We start from the raw sequence: 19569 nt of genomic DNA, 5'->3' as shown, positions 1-19569 counted from the left end.
TTGGGTCAAAAAATGTGATTTTTGGTCAAAAAACTTAAACTCAGAAACTACTGGGCAGATTGGTGCGAAATTTGGTGGGAACATTCTTAAGGGGGTGTAAAGTAAGATTTGTTCATGACGGGATGATTCCATCAGTGATATGCAAATTAGGGCTAAAAATGTGTCTTTTTGGTTAAAAATCTATAATTCTAAAACTACTGAGCAGATTGGGCTGAAATTTAATGGGAATGTATCTAGGGATGTATGGACGAAGAAATATTAAGCATACCATGATTCCATGAGTGATATGCAAATTAGGTGTAAAAATGTTCCATTTTGGTCAAAAACTTATATCTCAAAAAGTACTTGGTCAATTAGTCTGAAACTTGGCAAGATGTTTCTGAAACTGTTATTCTGCAGATTTTCTTAAAAACATTTTGACAAAATTGGCCCTAGCAACCATGACCACACCCTTTAGCAACAACCAAATGGCAGTATATTTTGGTCAAATAACAACATCTGGTAAGCAAGTGAGTAAACATTCAAAAAATGTATGCAAATACCCTAGCAACCATGACCACGCCCATAGCAACAGCCAAACGGTGGTGTATTTCACAAAGATAACAATAGGGTTTAATAGATAATTGAATAAACATCCAAAAAATGTATGTAAATTTGCATAGCAACAAGACCACGCCCATAACAACAGCCAAATAATCACGTATATTGCAAAGATAACAACAGGAATAGAAAGACAGATGAATAAACATTCAAAAAATGTATGCAAATACCCTAGTAACCATGACCACGCCCATAGCAACAGCCAAACGGTGGTGTATTTCACAAAGATAACAACAGGGTTTAATAGACAATTGAATAAACATTCAAAAAATGTATGTAAATTTTCCTAGCAACAAGACCACGCCCATAGCAACATAGACTAGCATATGGATAAACATTTTTAAAAACTACAGTTGTGCTACAACGCCATTGGCGGTATTTTTTGTTTATTCGTTCATTTTTTTATCTCCATGAATCTGATAAAAAAATCGCCAAGATGTTGATATTATCTAAAGTTGTTCTATCTCACAGTCTTACAAAAGTGGTGATATTGCATCAAGGACTAGGAATATACATTGGCTGTAGGAGATTTCTAAGGTGTGGCTTTATGAATAAAAAATGTCAGAATTTGAGTAGAACCTTGATAGCAGTGTAAATGTGTAATGTCCTACTGTATTCTGTTCTATTGTATGGCTAATGGCATTATATGTCTAGCAGAATGTACAGCTGGAAAAGTAATGATGTCTCCTGGGGTAAGGAATGCAGGATAATCACATATTCCTGGGATAGGGAGTTCAGTATAATCTCGTATTCCTAGGATAGGCCAAGAGGCTGGGGTTATTATATATCCATGTGTGTGTATATCGAAGGGGGGTTGTGCCCGCCATGAATATGAAGTGGTTATTTGTTTCCTTGGGTGGGAAGGGAGGAGAGGTACACCATTTCCTTTGATAGGCAAGGATTATGTGTCTTCTTGGGGGGGGGGGGGGGGTCTCGTTGGGTGGGGGAAGCTTTGGTGGGGTTTAAATTCAACTATGAATAGCCTTTGTTGTGAGACGGGATAGATGTCATTTTGGTGGACTGTTGACAACGTGAAGCTAAATTCCACTACCAAAAACAAAATGAATACAAGCCTCAATGAATTAGCACAATCAGTGTCCTTGATGTTATCCACAGGGGAATCAGTAAGATCAAAATATTAAACAGCTTATAAAGCTTTACTGATAATTTATGTTTGTGTAAAATATTTGAACATCTCTGTAGAGTAGATGATGTAGTATACATCCAGTGGACTATAGGAATCAAATCTGTCTCCAGATATATATAAATGTTTGATAAGACAACTGACTTGATGAGAAAAATGCAGACTGTTTTGAGAAACATGTCCGGCATTAGACAAGGGTGGGATGTGTGCATGGTTGGTGATTTGAGTTTTGCTAGGTGATCTGCAGACATGAACTTCCAAATATCTTTGAAGTTTGATGTTGATTTGTATTGTAAATTCCAAAGTGCAAAATAACAAATCAATGAATAGTGGGTGCCAAGCTGGTGCCATGATTTCCGGTTACTGCAGAATCACAAAAGTTTGTACTATAGTGGCATTAGTACTGTAGATTCAAGGGCACTAAAGGATGTCTGCATTGTAACCGTGGTTACACAAAGAGAATGAATAATGATAAAGTTAAAAATTTTGTAAACTTTCCTCTTTGTGATCTTAAATAAGTTTGTTTTTTGTGCGAAGCCAGAAAGTAGTCAATGTTTCTGCTAAAGTTTAGGAATTCCAGCAACAAAGGGGGAAAATTTGCATACCACAACTTTGGTAGGGAAACTGGTACTATGTATCATGACTTTGGCAGGGAAACTAAGTACCACATACCACAACTTTGGTAGGAAAACTAAGTACCATGTACTGAAACCGGTAGCATGTACCATGACTTTGGTAGGGAAACTGAGTACCATGTACCATGGTAGGGAAACCGGTACCATGTACCATGACTTTGGTAGGGAAACTGGTACTCTATGTATCATGACTTTGGTAGGAAAACTAAGTACCATGTACCATGGTAGGGAAACCGGTAGCATGTACCATGACTTTGTAGGGAAACTAAGTACCATGTATCACGACTTTGGTAGGGAAACCGGTACAATGTAACATGACTTTGGTACGACTTTGTCAGGGAAACTGGTAAAATACCAGAGAAATGATTGTATCTACTTAAGAATTACTGTGTAGCATTCAATTTAGAGGCAGTGCATCGTTCATGACATTGAGAATTTGTCTTTTTAGTGAGCCCAGTAAACATGACAGTTTATTGGTTTTTATTGGCATGCGTACTTTTCAATTTGAAATCATCAATGGCAACAAATGTTCGATTTCCTATCTCTTGTTCAAACCAGAAATTGCCAACTCAGATACATTTTGTTAATTCATAGCATGATCTGCATTTTCATGGAGATAACATCGTTGCCGTGAAATGTGTAATTTTCTTGTCTGAACGGTTGAAAAACTGCCACTGCAACCTTTATGTCAAATGAAACACTTTAAAGTAGATTTATTGACAGGATGGGTCAGAGGTCGTCCTGCAATATATGTAGCTACAATCACAAGAAGGAGGAAACCATTATTTATGTTATATTAACTATATGTATCAGAATGTTGTAGATAGCAGTGATGTAGACATAATGCATTGGAATGCTGGCAATTTCATAACTTTCGGTAGTCCTGTTCTTTTATCATGATTTGATTTAAAACCGATTCATCAATTCAGTCAATTCGGTTCGAAACCAGTGTTTGTCTCAAAGAGAAAACTGAGCAATGGATTTGAATCGATTTACATATACTTCTGCCTTTGCCAGATTTCAAACTAATTTACTTTGAAGTGGTTCAAAACCTCCTCTTGAGGTGGTTTCAAACTGATTCAACTTAATCAGTTCATATTGATTTTAGTGCGTGTGAAGATGAGAGAATTGACTTTGATTTGATTCAACATTCCATGTGGGGATTGGAGTATTATGTAATGTTCGACAGGCGTAGAATCTCACTTTGTGGTTCTGTATGTGAATACACAAGTGATAACCTAACCTGTAAATTCTTTAGTACACCAATTGATGTCATTAAAACAGACATTTTCATAAACTATGGGTATTGGAGAGTCATTTCATGATGTTACATCACCTACAATTAGTTGCGATTTCGGAAAAACATCAAGTTGATCTTGTGCTTTTTATAGGGTATCTTTTCTATGTACTATTGCATCATGGGAGTCAGCAGAAATAATGTATTCAAGTTGCACGCTTAATAGTCTTCAGTGTTGAGTGTGTATACCCTTCTGTGTGAAACAGCTCCCAATTCAGAGAAGGGTAAAAATTTAAATGTAAAAAAAAGTTTTCTGGCAAAACTATTGCAAAAATTGGTCCAGAATAAAATGAATGTAATTATGGTTACAGTTTAACACTAATGTGAGAACCTGGATTTGAAACCCTGGCCTTTAATAACAGCAGATAAATTATTTTATGTAAGTGGTTGGAACAAATTCCTAAATTTTGATAAAAATTCAACAAATTGTGAAAGGATGTATGAGTTATTGACTGACATAAATGTATGTAACGAAAGCCTTCTTGGAAAGGTGAAGGTTTTTTGTGGGGGAATATATGACTCACAAACCTGGTAAAATCTGTGTTGATAATGGTATGGTCAGTCTAAGTTAATATGATTTGATTTGATGTAAATATGTGAATAAAGACCTTATCTACAGGTGTGGTACAAATGTATTGTTGCTATGTCAACAGCTGCACTTCTTTGGAGAGATGAAAATCTCTCATTTTTCAAGACCAGTGTCTTCAAAATAGGGACAGTCATTAATGTTATGAAAAAAAATACATTAAGGACAAAAGTCTATAATTTTTCAAGACCAGCAAATACATGTTGTGTCCTCAAATTATGGACAGCCATTAATGTCATGAAAGATAGTGCATTAAAATACAAAAATCCCATTTTCAAGACAGACAAAGTCCCATTTTTCAAGACCATCAAATACAAATTGGTGTCCTAAAAATATGGACAGTCATTATATCTGAAAAAAGAGAACATTAAAAGGATTTTCTCAAAATAATAAAATCTCATTTTTCAAATCTGACAAAAGGTAGAACAAAGTGATGCAAATATAGACAAGTCATTATGCCATGAAAGAAAGCACAGTGTATTACTTAAAGATGAAAATCTCATTTTTCAAGACTGCCAAGTCAGAAAAATAGCTTACAAAAATGGACAGTCATTATGATATTTACATTTGAAAAATATCGTTTCATGACTGGCAAGGTCAGCTCAAATGTTACATTGTCTGTCCAGCACAGTGGTGCACTGCAAATTTTACAAAATTCAAAAAAAAATTCAAAACAAAAAATGAAAATTGAAGCAAGATGAGTAATTCAGCCATTCTAAGTCATATTTTTCAAAAATGAAGAAAAGTAAGTTGAAGTCTTGAGGAATGTCATATAATCATTATTTGAGTTTGAAAAATGAGAAGACAACTGAATTGTGGGAGAGGTTAGTTAAGTGAAAGCAGAGGAGCGTATCACAGCATGGATGGGTGACTAGAAATTGTTGATATTCCGTCCTTTAAGTAGAGTAGGTATAGTTTTGAATTACCAAGAAAATGGCCTTTCTTTGTTCTCCTCACATCACTAGGTAGACTTGTGTAATCATAGAAGCCTTGACCCAACAATGTATCCCTTCAACAAATCTTCAAGCAAACCCAAATTTGTCTTTGTCGGGCTTTCATTTCTTCTGACCTGTCTTTAAGTTTTTCCATACATGTACATGTGCAATGTTGAAATAGTTCAACGTTTCCTGTCTTGTATGCTGTTATTAATGAACCTTTTTTTTGTGTAATTTGAGTACCAAAGTCTATTGTATTGGGACACTTTGCATACCGGAAGGTTGACAAGCAAAAGGTTAACGGTGTGCTGGCAAGCGATATATCATGGAATATTGTCCTGTTTTATGTTATATTGACCCCATAATCTGAATATTGACCTGTTTTGTATTATATTGACCCCGAAAGCTGAATATTGACCTGTTTTATATGATAACAACCTCAAATTCTGAATATTGATCAAGTATATATTTTAGTTACCCCTAAATCTGAATATTGACCTGTTATATTATATTGACCTCAAATTCTGAATATTGACTTTTGATATTTTATTGACCTTTAAATTTGAATATTGACATATTTTACATTGTATGTACCTAAATCTGAATATAGATGTGGTTTTAAATGTAGTAAACCCCTAATATTAATGTTGATCTTGTTTTTTTTCTATTTGTAGACTTTTTCAAAGAGCTGCTGGACAAAGCAGAAAATGATCTTCATGAGATGTTTGTGCGTACCTATGGGTTACTGTACCAACAGAATTCCTATGTCTTCACTGATTTGTTTGATGATTTGCGAAGCTATTACAACGGTGAAGATATGGACCTCATGGAAGCCCAAAATGAGTTCTTCACCTCTTTATTTCAAAAGATGTTTCAGCTTCTAAATGCACAGTATACATTTGACGAAACGTACATGTCATGTGTGAGCGAGTACGTTGATGATCTGCAGCCGTTTGGAGATGTGCCACACAAGCTTTCGTTGCAAGTGAAGCGAGCGTTCATCGCAGCGAGAACGTTTGTGCAAGGGTTGGCTATTGGTGCTGATGTAGCTGAAAGAGTTGCACAGGTGAGTAGAGAAACTACGAACTAACAAGTAACCCATAGTTATGATATACCAACTTGTGAAAGTGAATTTCGTGTAAGCCAGTGTATGTTTTTGATCTACACGAGTTCTATATGAAGTATATTTGAATAAAAATTCTCTATGATCAACTTTTTATACTAACTATTGTTTATTGAGCACATTTTGCATTGCAGGTGTAATTGAGAAAGTTCTACCAATCTCAACTCACATTTAACTCATTTCCTTCCCATATTCAACTATTACCAACCCATTTTCTACCATTTTGAACCCATCTTCAATCCATGGCCATCACCAGTTGATTTTCTTGCTATCCTTTTCCTGTTTTCCCCCAATCTGCCACCAATATTTTACCTCATTCCAACTTACCTTCATTCTCTCCCACCCACCAACCAACCTCATTCACCCCAATTTACCAATAAAATGACAGCCACCCCAGGCATTTTTTCACAGTCCTAAGTGCTGTCTATGAAACTTTCTTCTATACAGCAACATAAACAGACATTCTCTCCAATTTCTCATGTTTCACCAGAATTGGTGTGGATATCTGGAACTCTTGTCTCAACATAACTCCATTTTGTGTCATACAACTTGTACCATTTACACAATTTTCATGTTGGCGCCTACAATATCTTGAATTTCATCTCATTATACATGTAGAATAGGATAGGATTAGGGAATGCAAAGAAACAAAAACTTGTGTTTGTCAAAAATTTGGACACAACATGTTTTGTTGTTACGTCTGAAGGACATGTGTTGTACAAGTCAGGTTCTGCTTACATTTGAGATACTGACCATGTTTGAACACAAACCACCACAAACACATCACTGCTATGTATGCATTACTGTTGTTTAACAGGACTGGCTGTCGTACTTTCTTTCAAGCATGGCATGGTTTAGCTGCAGTGTCAATAACTGCAAGGCCAAGTATGAGATCTTGTGTCAAAATGTCCATAGTTTAGGTGTAACAGATTGGCTATACGCCATGATGAAAGAATTTCCTTAGATAAACAAGTTGAAAAATAATATTAAGTTGTGTTGGACAAAAATAAGTTTTCAAGACTTCAACATCGTGGTCTTAAGTTAATCATGGTTTATCCAATGGGAAATGCAAGCTAGCTAGAGAATTCAGAGTTATGTAGTACATTAGTACATAGGGGAAGTTTCATGTCAAATAAAAACCTTGTAATGCCAAGAATTATTAAGTTTAGTAGATATCTGCAATAGCAGGCACAAAAAACCATGAAAAGATGTGAAAACCATCTGGTTTTATGCTACATCCTGTGTTTCACAAGTCATGAACTTGGTAGCTACCTTGATACGTCCAACATGTGTTTACTTTCAAATACATAGCTTCCCTAAAATGTGATCTTGAACCTGGTTAACCCTAACAGGTCTAGAACCTGGTTAACCCTAACAGGTCTAGAACCTGGTTAACCCTAATAGGTCTAGAACCTGGTTAACCCTAACAGGTCTAGAACCTGGTTAACCCTAACAGGTCTAGAACTTGGTTAACCCTAACAGGTCTAGAACCTGGTTAACCCTAACAGGTCTAGAACCTGGTTAACCCTAACAGGTCTAGAACCTGGTTGACCCTAACAGGTCTAGTATCTGTATGCTGGAATGGATTTAAGCGTTTAGGGGTGTTTATAGTGATCATTAAAGTAAGTAGAAGGTGGTCCAGACCCACCATTTTACAATGTTATACAGCTAAATAAATATTTTGGCCAATAACACTGATGAGCCAGATAACCAAGTCTCTCAGCTAGTAGAAAAGAAACGGTTATTTAGATTCAGTTGAAAAGTAGCCTAGAGATATAGCTGTCTGACTTGACAGTGCAATGAGTGGTGGAGTTCAAAAGTCACCCACAGATTTGGCTATCTCACTTGACAGTGTTCTTCACCCAAATATTTGGGCAGACAACATTGACAAGCAAGATAGCCAAGTGTCTAACTCAGAGACTTGTGCCTTGTGGTGTTTCCATGATCTCAAGCCAAATTCAAAACCAAAATAAAGGTCGGCTGGAGAGTGAGACTATGATGAATCTCTGGACTTCCAAATCTCTTGGCATGTAGAAAAGAAACGTTGATTCAGATTCAATTTAAAAGTTGTTGTATTTGGTTGTACCCATGACAGGAAAGGGCCCCATTCATTGGTTTGTGATAACTGAACCAAATGATTAAAATCTAATAACATTTATCATTTGACAAGTCAGACATCGGCAGAAGTTTGTCGTGTTCACCAGACCCTATCTCCATGAATGGCCACGGCAGAAAATTTCAAGCGACTCAGTTTCATGATGGTTTCCAAAGGTCTCCCTTCTAGGAGTCGGTTCAGTGAAGTGTGGCCAACAGGTTCTCAATATGCTGTAGTAAAGATATACATGGCTGATCAGGTCAACGAAATGAAAAAACAAAACAAGGTTTCTCACTAAAAGCAGAATTCACTCTTTGTTGTTGTATTTTAGACTTTCTTTTGAAGTTTAATATCAATACTGCAGTTTTTGATCGCTGAGAAGCGGTGGTTAACACCGTAGGTGTTTTCCGTTGTACTGAGTAAAGGCAACAAATGAAGGGAACAAATCATACTCTATAGACTCCGTGTGTCTAAAAGCCCAGTAGGTGAAAGGTCGTTATTTGCCTGGAGCTGTGGTACAGCTAACAAAGGTAGAACGGAGACAGGAAGAAAAAAAATAGCATGTTGACGATAATAGTTGAAGAGACAAAAAAAGGATGTGATTGAATGATGATGCCTAATTGATACATATATCTGGTCAAATGACATCATTTAGGGGACTGTCCAGATAACACCAGTCTCACATCATACGTAAACAATAAGACCCAAATATAGACTTTGGCACTTCCTGTGGGGTGATTGTGTTTAACGTTATTTCCAGTTTAAAGAAATCATACTTTCTGTTTTGTGACGTATTTCTGTTAAAATCATTTACTGAGAATTCAAGAAATGAAATTAAAGTATTATTATAACACCACGCACATGTGTAATAAATATGTCATTTGACAAAAAATAGTTTGTATCAATCAGCAAGTAGGATCAGATAGGGTAAATTCTATGATGTTTGGGTAGTACTGTTATAACGAGTTTATGTAACTGTATTTACAACTCAAGTGAGCAAATGTAGTACACACCATTGGAGTTTTCCAAGTTGATCCTTGAAACCTGTGAATTCAACATAAACAGAATTAAATTTGTGGTGTTTTATGTAAATGAAGTACCAATCTTCGAGAGAGAACATAAAATACCAGGATAAGAGGGCAAGAGTTTGAAGTGATTTTCTGTATCTTATCAAATTTGTGCAGATGAACGAAGGGAGCGCTTGCTACAGGTGTCTAGCAGTTTTGCTGCAGAGTAAACTTTTTTGATGTTATTGTTAATTTATCTTTTAGAAATGGCAAAATAATTCCACTGTAGTATGACTGACATTGTCAGGGGTAGTGAATATAATGAGATATTGACTTTGGGTGAACAACTGACAAACATACACCTGAAGGGTTTTATTTGTCTAATCTGTATAGGGTACACAAAAATAAACTACCCTGGCAAGATAGGAATGGATGAGAACTTTGGATTTTCAGGTGGCCTTTGTTTACGATTCAGATACAGTGGTGTGTACGTGAGTTGCAGGTGGGCTGCCAATATCTGAAGCACTAAGCTATATGTCAATAGTGTTCTGTACACCTGTATGTCAAACAGTTCAGAAGGAATTGAGAAAATGTAGAAAAATGTGGATCGTGTGTTGTGATAATGGCTACGCAGACAATGTCCATACATGACCCCTGTTATCTTAGCATGTTTGGTTTGGATAGCAATCAAGTTTTTGTCGGCACTGTCAAAGCATCGACCCAGTACCCAGCATTGATGTGCCGTCCGAGCATCAACTTTGTACCCTGCGTTGGTGTGTCATCCAATTGTCAACTCTCTACCAGGCATTCATGTGCTTTTGAAGTGTCAGCTTTCTACTCAGCATTTGTGTGTGCCATCATTGTATCTTCTCTGTAGCTGTTGCCATCTAAGCTGTACCCTGTATCGGTGGATATACCAGCAAAGTGCTAACCTATGCAGCAAATGTCAATATACTGTCACATCATCAGCTTTGTACTCTACATTGATGTCATGCAGATAGAGTTTAAATATTTGCAGACCAGTTTTAAGTCTGAAACTTAACGGAAATTTACTTAGGACAGTTAAACACAACTGTGCTTGCATTCATGTATGGACCTAGGTCAGGTTTTGAATAAAACATAGCAATGCCGAATTCATGAATTTTTTTAACATGGGTGATTTTATGGCTGCAAAAGATAGGAAGATGGCCTAAAATTACATGGCCCAGAGATTTCGCTGTCTGGCTTGAAAATGTCATTCGTCAGAGCAACCCAGATGTGATTTGTAAGACTGGAGTATATATACTGTCAAGTCAGTATGCCTGGTTAGATAGCCTAGTGTCTTGGCTAAGATAGTTATCCAAATGAGTGAAATGATATTAAGTTGTTCAACTTGTCGTACGATACAAACAGGAAATTTGAAGCAGATATAAACAAAAACAAAATTATTGACACAACAAAGTTAAAATGCAGTTTCAGAAAAAAGCATTTCTAGAAATGTACTTCATGCCACTATAAACATATTTGCTGATTCTTCTGTATAAGGTACAGTAGCTAGATTTGATCTTGATTTCAGCGGATGTCATACGTCAATTATTTTCTTGCTGAATAGCAATTTACCAAATGCACAAAATTGTCTATCGTAAAAAGCTTTCAATAGTAAATTATACTGTATAATATTACAGAAGAGAAAGTGCAGGTAAATTATAAACCCAAAATTGAAATATAATTTACCTAAATAGGTATCAAACTGTGCAATAGAGTGGTGAAAATGAAAAAAGAAAATGGTTAAATTGCGATCAAATTGAAGAAAGAAACTTGTTGAATTGTAATGGGAGAGAATCGAATGGGCATTGAATTCAACTTTATATCAAAACGGAATCACACTTTGTGAAGAATTTTTATCAGAATTTGAAACATGGTGCATTATGGTCCTTTATTTATTTATTTATTTATTTATTTATTTATTCAACACAAAACCAGCCATGGATGCAGTTTTAAGTTTGCCATGCAAAATAGAATGAAAGAATGAAGACAAATAAATACAAAATAAAACATTAAAAATCATGACAATGAAAAACAAACAAACAATGATTTCAGGAATTTTGGTCTGTTGGTGGTGTCACTATATTAGATTCTTTTGTTTTATATTATGTCATGTACATTGCACAAATTGGCAGGCTATAATATATTATATTATGTTATGTTATGTTATATTATTATGTTGTGTTGTGTTATGTTATGTTATGTTATGTGTTACTGTGGTTTATTTTGGACCAAAACTTGTGAATATCAGAAAAACTGTATGCTTATATGAAATTTCGGAAGAAAATATGACGAAATTGTCAATTTGGAAAGAAAGTGAAAAGAAAAAATAGCAATAATAGTTGCAATTGTATATGAGAATTGTAGATGATATAGAGTTAAGTTGATGGCATCGGTCTGTATATAAGAATTCTAGATGATGTAGAGTTAAGTTGATGGCATAGGTCTGTATATGAGAATTGTAGATGATAGAGTTAAGTTGATGGCATCGGTCTGCAAGCAGTAATGGAAGTCCTGTCATTAGCCTGGCTGCAAATTCATTTCGAGAATGAGCTTTTCCTGCAATTAACTCTGTGACATTATAGAAAGTAATTAAGATGAAGGAAACAACATGAAGTTTGAAAGCTTTGCTGCTTTCATCATCTTTCTACTCTAAGTTTCTTGAAATACTGAATCACTTTCATTTGACCTTTTTTGCCTGCCTGCTGTCTGACCTTTTTTGCCTGCTTGCTTGCTGTCTTTCTTGTCTGCCTTACAAACCATATATTTGAACTTTTTGGATTTGAGTAGACTTCTGTTGACCCTGATTTTATCAAGTGTGCATTCCCTTCATTTTATCCATCATATTTCCAGATTTTATCCAGAGTTTATCCTGATTGTATCCGGTGTATTTTCCTGGTTTTATGCACTCTAGTTTCCTGCGTCAGTATGCTAAAACAGTAATCTATAAATTAGTTTCCATTTTCCCTCACCAAGATTTTAGTGTGTGTGACTACAAATTTTCATATTTCAAATTTCATCAGCCCTTCATTCATATTTTCCCACCAGAAGGATATCCTACTTAGTGAGGTTGTTTCAGCATCATATAAAAACAGCATCACCTCATAAATTGACTTTCATTGGCCGTAATATTTAATTTTCCATCAAAGATAAGTACAATGAAATCTTGTTGGACTATCTTTATATTTTCCCACCAAATTTTGGAGCCTAAATATGAATTTATAGATTATCATTCTCCTGTTACTACCGTACGACAATCATTTTCCAAATCTTGATCAACAAAGCAACACCAGTATGCATAAATTTTTATACTAGCTTAAATGCTTTAGATTTACTTCATATGAAAATAAGACAATGTTTATCATAAAGTTACATTTGTGACTACAGATCTGAGGGATATTAGGGTTATAACTTTTGTCTTTGTATCTGGAGGGAATTTGAGATTTAGTCACGAAGAAAACCAGTCTGTTTAGATTTTCAAACGATTTATGTGCATGTTTAGTGATTGGTAAATGATAGATAATGGCGTTACATTTCTATTACGATGACAGGATGTCATAACAATTGAAATATACACCTTAGAATGTCTTTTAATCAGTTTCCATGGTAACAGCAACTGGTCAAATAATAGTAATTTACTGTGATGGTGTCTTTACAAATCAATTTTCATCATGGGGGCAATGAATTTGGCTGTTAGTTTCAAAACCGCTGTTAGCTATTTCATATCAGAGACAAAATTATGAGCTAATGTGAATTATTTATAATTGCTATATTTTGTTTTCATTCGTTACTTTCCAGTTTCATCATCTCATATCATTTGGTCTATAAATAAAAATCGAAAAAGAATTAGATATGCATATTTTCTCATGTGCAAAATATGAGGAAGAGGAAGACCTACAAAAATATTGACAAGTAATTTTTCATTTTGAATCTGGTATGTTTCCGTCTTTAATTTAAATTTACCGAACGACTACCCAATTATTTTTTCATATTTGAATCAATTTCACTTCATCTGTTGGCAAGGCATGTCATCTTGTGCAATTTTATTTTAATTGCAATTTTTCCCGGTCGGTAATTACTGTTTCTTTTTTTATCGCAGTTTGACATAATTCAAAATTGCATTTGTCAAATATATAATGATAGGATTTGAAATTCTCAGACAAACCGACAGACGGATCATGTTAGTGTATTTAGCAAAAAATAATAGAGCCAATCAAATCATAATTTGATATCATTTTCATACTAAATACGTCAAATAATGAAAATTGACATTGATAACACCAAATGTCTGTGTGTCTTTGCTAGCTTTGAGATTTTTCTCCCCTAAAATTAGTGGTGGTGTGGTAGCAGCATTAGCATCATTTTTGGAATTCCAAGCGTCAGAATAATAATGGATTGACTTGACATGGTGTTGAATTAACTGTCGTCTAAAAGCCTCACAGTGTCACGTTTGACACCCAAAGAAAACCTCACTCACATACAGATTGACCAATCAGGCGATTTATTTTGCATATTGTTGAAAGGGAGTGTACAATTTATAGTGAATATAGTCGGTGCTGTAACAAGACGTACTTGTTAAAGAACATAATATGTTAGTTACTGACGTATTAAGTTTGCCTTTGTGGTGGGTAACCCTAACATTGAGATTTTCGAATTTTTAGTACGATTTTAGAACCCTAGTAGAAGATAAAATTGCTCAATTTAATGTTTTTACATGTGTTTTATGTTCAATTATGTTTATTTTGAACTACAATTGTCAAAGTATTCAAGTAGATTTGACTACTTGGCGTCTGGCAAAAATACAACTAGAATACCAACTTTCTGCTGTGCTGTCTGCCATTACAATTCTAGTTCATATTTTAACGTCTAATTCGTGCTGCAATAAAATATCAAGAACAAATGCTGTATTGAGAGATCTTAGAAAGTAAGCTCAAATGTATTGTTTCTAGACTATAGTTGCTTTGTATATTGAACTGAAATAAAATCAAAATGAAAGAGCAGTTGAAGATTATTGAACAAAACGAAGTATGTATGAAAATCTCAAAGATTTCTATCAGCAAAATTGGGTGTTACTAATTTATGCGTCACACCTAATTAATATTCATAATATACTCAATTAGTATTCATAGATTGCTTATGGGGACTCACTTGCCTCATTCATACTAAATCGTGCGTAGTTCTAGTCAGGGTGGCTCCACAATTTATGAAAATTACAGCCATTGAAATGAAAAGTATTGCTAGCATGTTTTATGAATGACCTTGTAGATGCAAGAATCCATAAATTTATAGCAGATATCAGATATATGGAAATTAGAAATGTGATGAATGAAAAAGTCGGCTGAAGAAAAATTAGATTTCAGAAGTAAATGTAGAACTAGAAGAGATTGAATAGGTTTGCATATAGTTTTCATGAAACACTCCGAGCCAAATTTACTAAGGGCGAAAAGAGTCTTTACAGCATTCATTTCAGAATTTGGGTTTACATTTGCAGTAATTTGAATGATGACAAAAATTTGAATTTCTTATATGGTTTTGCACCTCAGTGCGTGGTTTTAGGAATACTTTTTTGTATGTATAAAGATTGATAGTTGAATCTATAATGATATTTTAAAAAGACTTTGGCAAGGTAGCCATTTTGAGTGTCAAGGAGTTATAAATTTGACTGAAGTGTGTTTATAATTTGTAATATTATTGGTTTCATGTTTAGGGTTGAAATTCTCAAATAAATGCAGCAGTGGTTGAAAAGGTATCAATCAGAATGACATCCATTACGTTCAGTTTGCATACCACAATCACTCAGAGTATGTATTATCAACGCAGAGATCAAAATAATCACATCTTGTGATGGATGGCTTCCATGTTTGTTTTTACTCTCTATCACATTTTGTCAAGTGTAGTGATGTTGAGAACCTCAAACAAAATGGTGAACATTTGAGGTCCGATTTTGTGTTTGATGTCGGATGTTTTTAGTCACTCAGTGTCAAATTTTATCAAGAATCAGAATGCTGATAATGTCAAACAAAATGGTGAACATTTGTGGTTCAGAGTTGACCTGTTGTCAGGCAGCCATTTTGGTTACCCATGATGCCTATAATGTAGTAATCAATATGTGGCTGATTACCCAAGTTATTTGTAAATCAAGCCATAAAACCATTCAAATGTGGCCAGGATTACTTGTCAGAGAGGTCAAAATGTATTTCTGACAGATTTCCTATGTTGTATAGAAAATGCAATTTTGTAATTGGAAAGTGATCTACATGGTAGGTCTGGATAAAATGTGATTACAAAAATGTGTACTTCATTTATTCATGGAGGTAAAGACGTCAGATTCTTTTTAATGAAAGTGAAAATTTATCTGCCTGAAATTTATGTCAAATTGACAGACTCTAAGCCAGTTTTATTTCATCAAATTATATGTTAGATTTATCGCTACCTGGCTAGTCTAAAATTACCCAGAAAAATTATCGAACTGTTCTGACAAGCTACAATTTTTGTTCGGTAAATTTTGTTACAATGTATGATTGGGATTAATGTAGGTGACCTCTGGTCTGTCATGAGAGAGATGTAAAAATGTGGAGAATTTGCCATTCATTAACCTTTGCAATGATAGTCCCTGCAAGGTCTGATTTGTTGCATACAAATCTGTAGTGTATGATATTCCGTGTAGGTCAATTGTTTCACCACAAGTCAAATAAATTCACATCTTGCAAAATCCCTTTCTTGAGTATCTGCAGATGTGTCCTTAAAATTTATATAGCATCCGTAATGAGAAGAATTGTGTTGTCAATTATCGACCCAAAATAACATGAATTTTTAAAGAATTTTCCAGAATTCTATTCAATAATTTTGACATTATGAAGTTTTAAAAGGTCTTTGGTGGTGATCCCACCTGGTTGATGTAAAATTCACTTTAAAAAAATGATTTTTAGGGGGTGAAAAATGTGAAAAAGTATTTCATAGTCATAACAAGGGTATACACTTGAATAATGAAGTTTTGGTTTTTAAGTTTGGTCAAGAATTAGCCAAGAAGTAAATTTTTTTTGAATAGTGAATATTTCTGTTCAGGTATTTGACAGGCAAAGCAAGGCTGACATTTAAAATAAAGACTTCTAATTTACTGTCAGCAGGAGTGTTCTTTTGAAAGAATGAGTAATAGTGATTAGAAACTGGATGCTAGCCGTAACGATACTGCATTGTTGTCAACGAACCCTAGCGCAAGATAAGCTGCGTAGTAGCGTATCACATCCTTTATATGTTATCAAAAACATATTGATATTCAATCTTTTTCAGACAGTGAAGGCTTTGTAAGAAAATTTCACCTTAAAATTTATTATGTTCAGTAAGTCAACACTTGGAGTTATTAGATTATTTAGGGACAAATTTATTCAGCCTTTTCAAAGGCAACTTCTAAAATGGATTAAGTTGATACGAATACATGAATACTAATTAATCTGCGACATTATCCATAAACTCGGAATTAATCTAACTCGTCAATCAATTTATAATGATGTCATAACGTAATCGGAGTATTTAAAATATAAAAGGTTACAATGGGCAACCTGAGAATACTGGGTGTTATTGTTATTTAAATATGCAATCTTTCATATTTTAATGTATCTTTTGTGTCAAGTTATTCGATTGAATTTCAGAGTTGAATATCTGCATTCCATACACTGTGATATATACTGTTCAAGAATCTCAGCAGGGCTTTGTGTAAATTTACTAACCCTATCTTTTTGACATGCATCTCTTAAGAAATCAAGCTGCATGGAAATTTTTCACCACATATTTCTTGATTTGTAAAAATTTTCATCAAAATCAATCTCATCTTACAGGCAGTGTATAAATTACTGTTTCTATTTTACATGCATCTCTTTTTTTAAAAATTAATATGCAAATACATTGCATGCAGAAATTTTTGATATCGAGATAAATTTTTGAAAATTTTCATCAAACTGAATCACAACTACTAAGATTTATGCAAATGTTCCTTTTTCATATGCATATCTTTAATTAAGCTAAACATATATATTGCCTGCAGAAATTTACAGAGCGGAATTTTCTAAATTTAAAAAAAAAATTGTCACACTTAAAATTTATTTTTGATGAAATCAAGAAAGAATTTTCACTTGAGTTCAGTTTTGCTAATTTTGTTTCTTCAGAAACTGTTTATGTTCTCTGTACATGAAGGTGAGGGGGAAAAATGTCTAAGGACTTGTCTAGTAATGGTTTGCAGTGTGTTATAATGATTCAATGCCAATCGGTATTGACTAGAATATCAATGGAATTACGAAGTATGTGTGTATTCATAATTTTCCAGCATTGTAGTACGGTATGTGTGAGGCATAAATATACGAACAAGACAATGTAACATTGTCATCACTTTTCACCTGTCTCATTATTATCCAGTGATATTATCACTCATTTCATTGCATATCTGTAACTGACAATCTCAAATTCTATCAATGAAATAAACCTTAAATTAGAAGTATTGGTGGTAGTTGCTTTGAATTTATACACAATTTTGTGAAATGTATGAAAATTACATTTAGATAAAAATCGTCTAAGTGATGGAAAATTCCAACCAAATCGTAAAATGTAATTTATTTTAGTAGTTTAGGTTCACAAAGTAATTCTGGATATACCTAAGGCAAATCTCTGTGTATGCACGTGAAGCCCATAGGAATGATATTAGCCGAAAGTGCAGTACGCTGTACTTAGTCTGGCTAATGTTAATTCAGTGGGCTTCACACTTCTACACGAGATAGCAATAGTGGAATTATAAACGACTACACATACGTACAGTACAGTACAACTCACAAAAGCTGCAAACATTTTCTGGCATCTAAAATCTGAAAGAAATCACTCAAGTGATAGATTTCCAGGTGATATCTTAGAAGATACAGTCAAACTAGATTTATTAGCGTACAAGTTGACCTTTTTACCCCTGTTTCCGCTAACCTTGATCTGGTTTTGATGGTGAGTGAACTTGATGCAAATTATGAAGTGTCTTTATGACTGGCTGGAGTAACGACAACCATGAAATTTTAATGTCTGGTAATACAAATCAAACATAGTGAATTAGAACTACTCAGCAAATTGTTTCTTTACACCCTCCTTCCTCGGCCAACATTGTTGATACAAAGTTATATTTCACTTTAAGAATGTTTTATTAATTGGTACACATGTAAGTTAGATTTATTGCCGCCACCAAAATCAAAGTGTGACTATCGATTTTCTCTCGTGTATCTCTCACTTGTATCATAGTTTCCAAAATAATTTTACCTTGAAGATGTCGTATCCTAGGCAACCAGACATGGTGACGTCTAGGCAATTGTGTGTTGGCGCATGGCAGTCATTCGATTATCAACTCTCCATGTTAACCTACCATTTGAAGGTGTTTCTGAACTGGTAACAGGTCATACTATTGGAGTAATATTTGTTCCAAATTTTGCAAAAAAATGTATAAAGTTGTTGTACGACAGTTTTCCGATTTCTTGAATTTGTAAATACTACTGATATGATTACCATAAATGCGTGATGTGTATGATAGGAATAGAAATATGAAATTATTATCGTGTGATACATTTAATAAAAATGGTATATTTTGAAAGGCTAATAGTGTGATGAATATATTTATTTCCTAAAACCTTGAAAGATATCACAAATATAATGTGTTGTATAGAATTGTACGGGGATAATTGTAGGGGCCTAAAGGTATTTCACTTTTCAACAAAAAGTTGAATTTTTCAAGCAAGCTAAAATTTACTATGAAAGATTTGAAATATTTGATTATAAGACACCCTGCAAGTGACATTACCATAGCAACTATATAATAATGTAAAAGTCATTAAATATCATTTTCAAAGATTCTGATTTATAAGTGTGATTTATGTAGTGTGAGTACGTGATAGTAAAATCTGGTAGTAATAAAATGCAGGCGGTTTGGTTGTAATATTTACACTTGATGAATTTCATAGATTTTGTCATGTGAAGAAAATCGACAGACACGCCTTATCAGTTAGAGTGGAAATACTGACAGATTATTGTGAAGAATGATAAAAATTGCATGTCTTCTAAAAGTGACCTGAAATGTGAGATTCATGATGAAACAACTTCCATG

At 34.3% G+C, this 19569-nt stretch overlaps 1 protein-coding gene across 1 annotated transcript in view; it reads left to right on the top strand.

Moving 5' to 3' along the window:
- The window catches only part of LOC144442203 (glypican-6-like), a 71327-nt gene that overhangs the window by 26501 nt on the left and 25257 nt on the right, over positions 1-19569 (top strand). The window contains exon 3 of the mRNA XM_078131485.1: positions 5872-6263. Coding sequence (XP_077987611.1) covers positions 5872-6263 — 392 coding nt within the window. The remainder of the gene's footprint in view (positions 1-5871; positions 6264-19569) is intronic.

The sequence above is a fragment of the Glandiceps talaboti genome, chromosome 11 (assembly GCF_964340395.1).
Source record: "Glandiceps talaboti chromosome 11, keGlaTala1.1, whole genome shotgun sequence".
In the NCBI taxonomy this organism is placed as follows: domain Eukaryota; kingdom Metazoa; phylum Hemichordata; class Enteropneusta; family Spengelidae; genus Glandiceps; species Glandiceps talaboti.
Note: the sequence above shows the minus strand (reverse complement) of the source record. Positions and strands in the feature narration are given on the sequence as shown.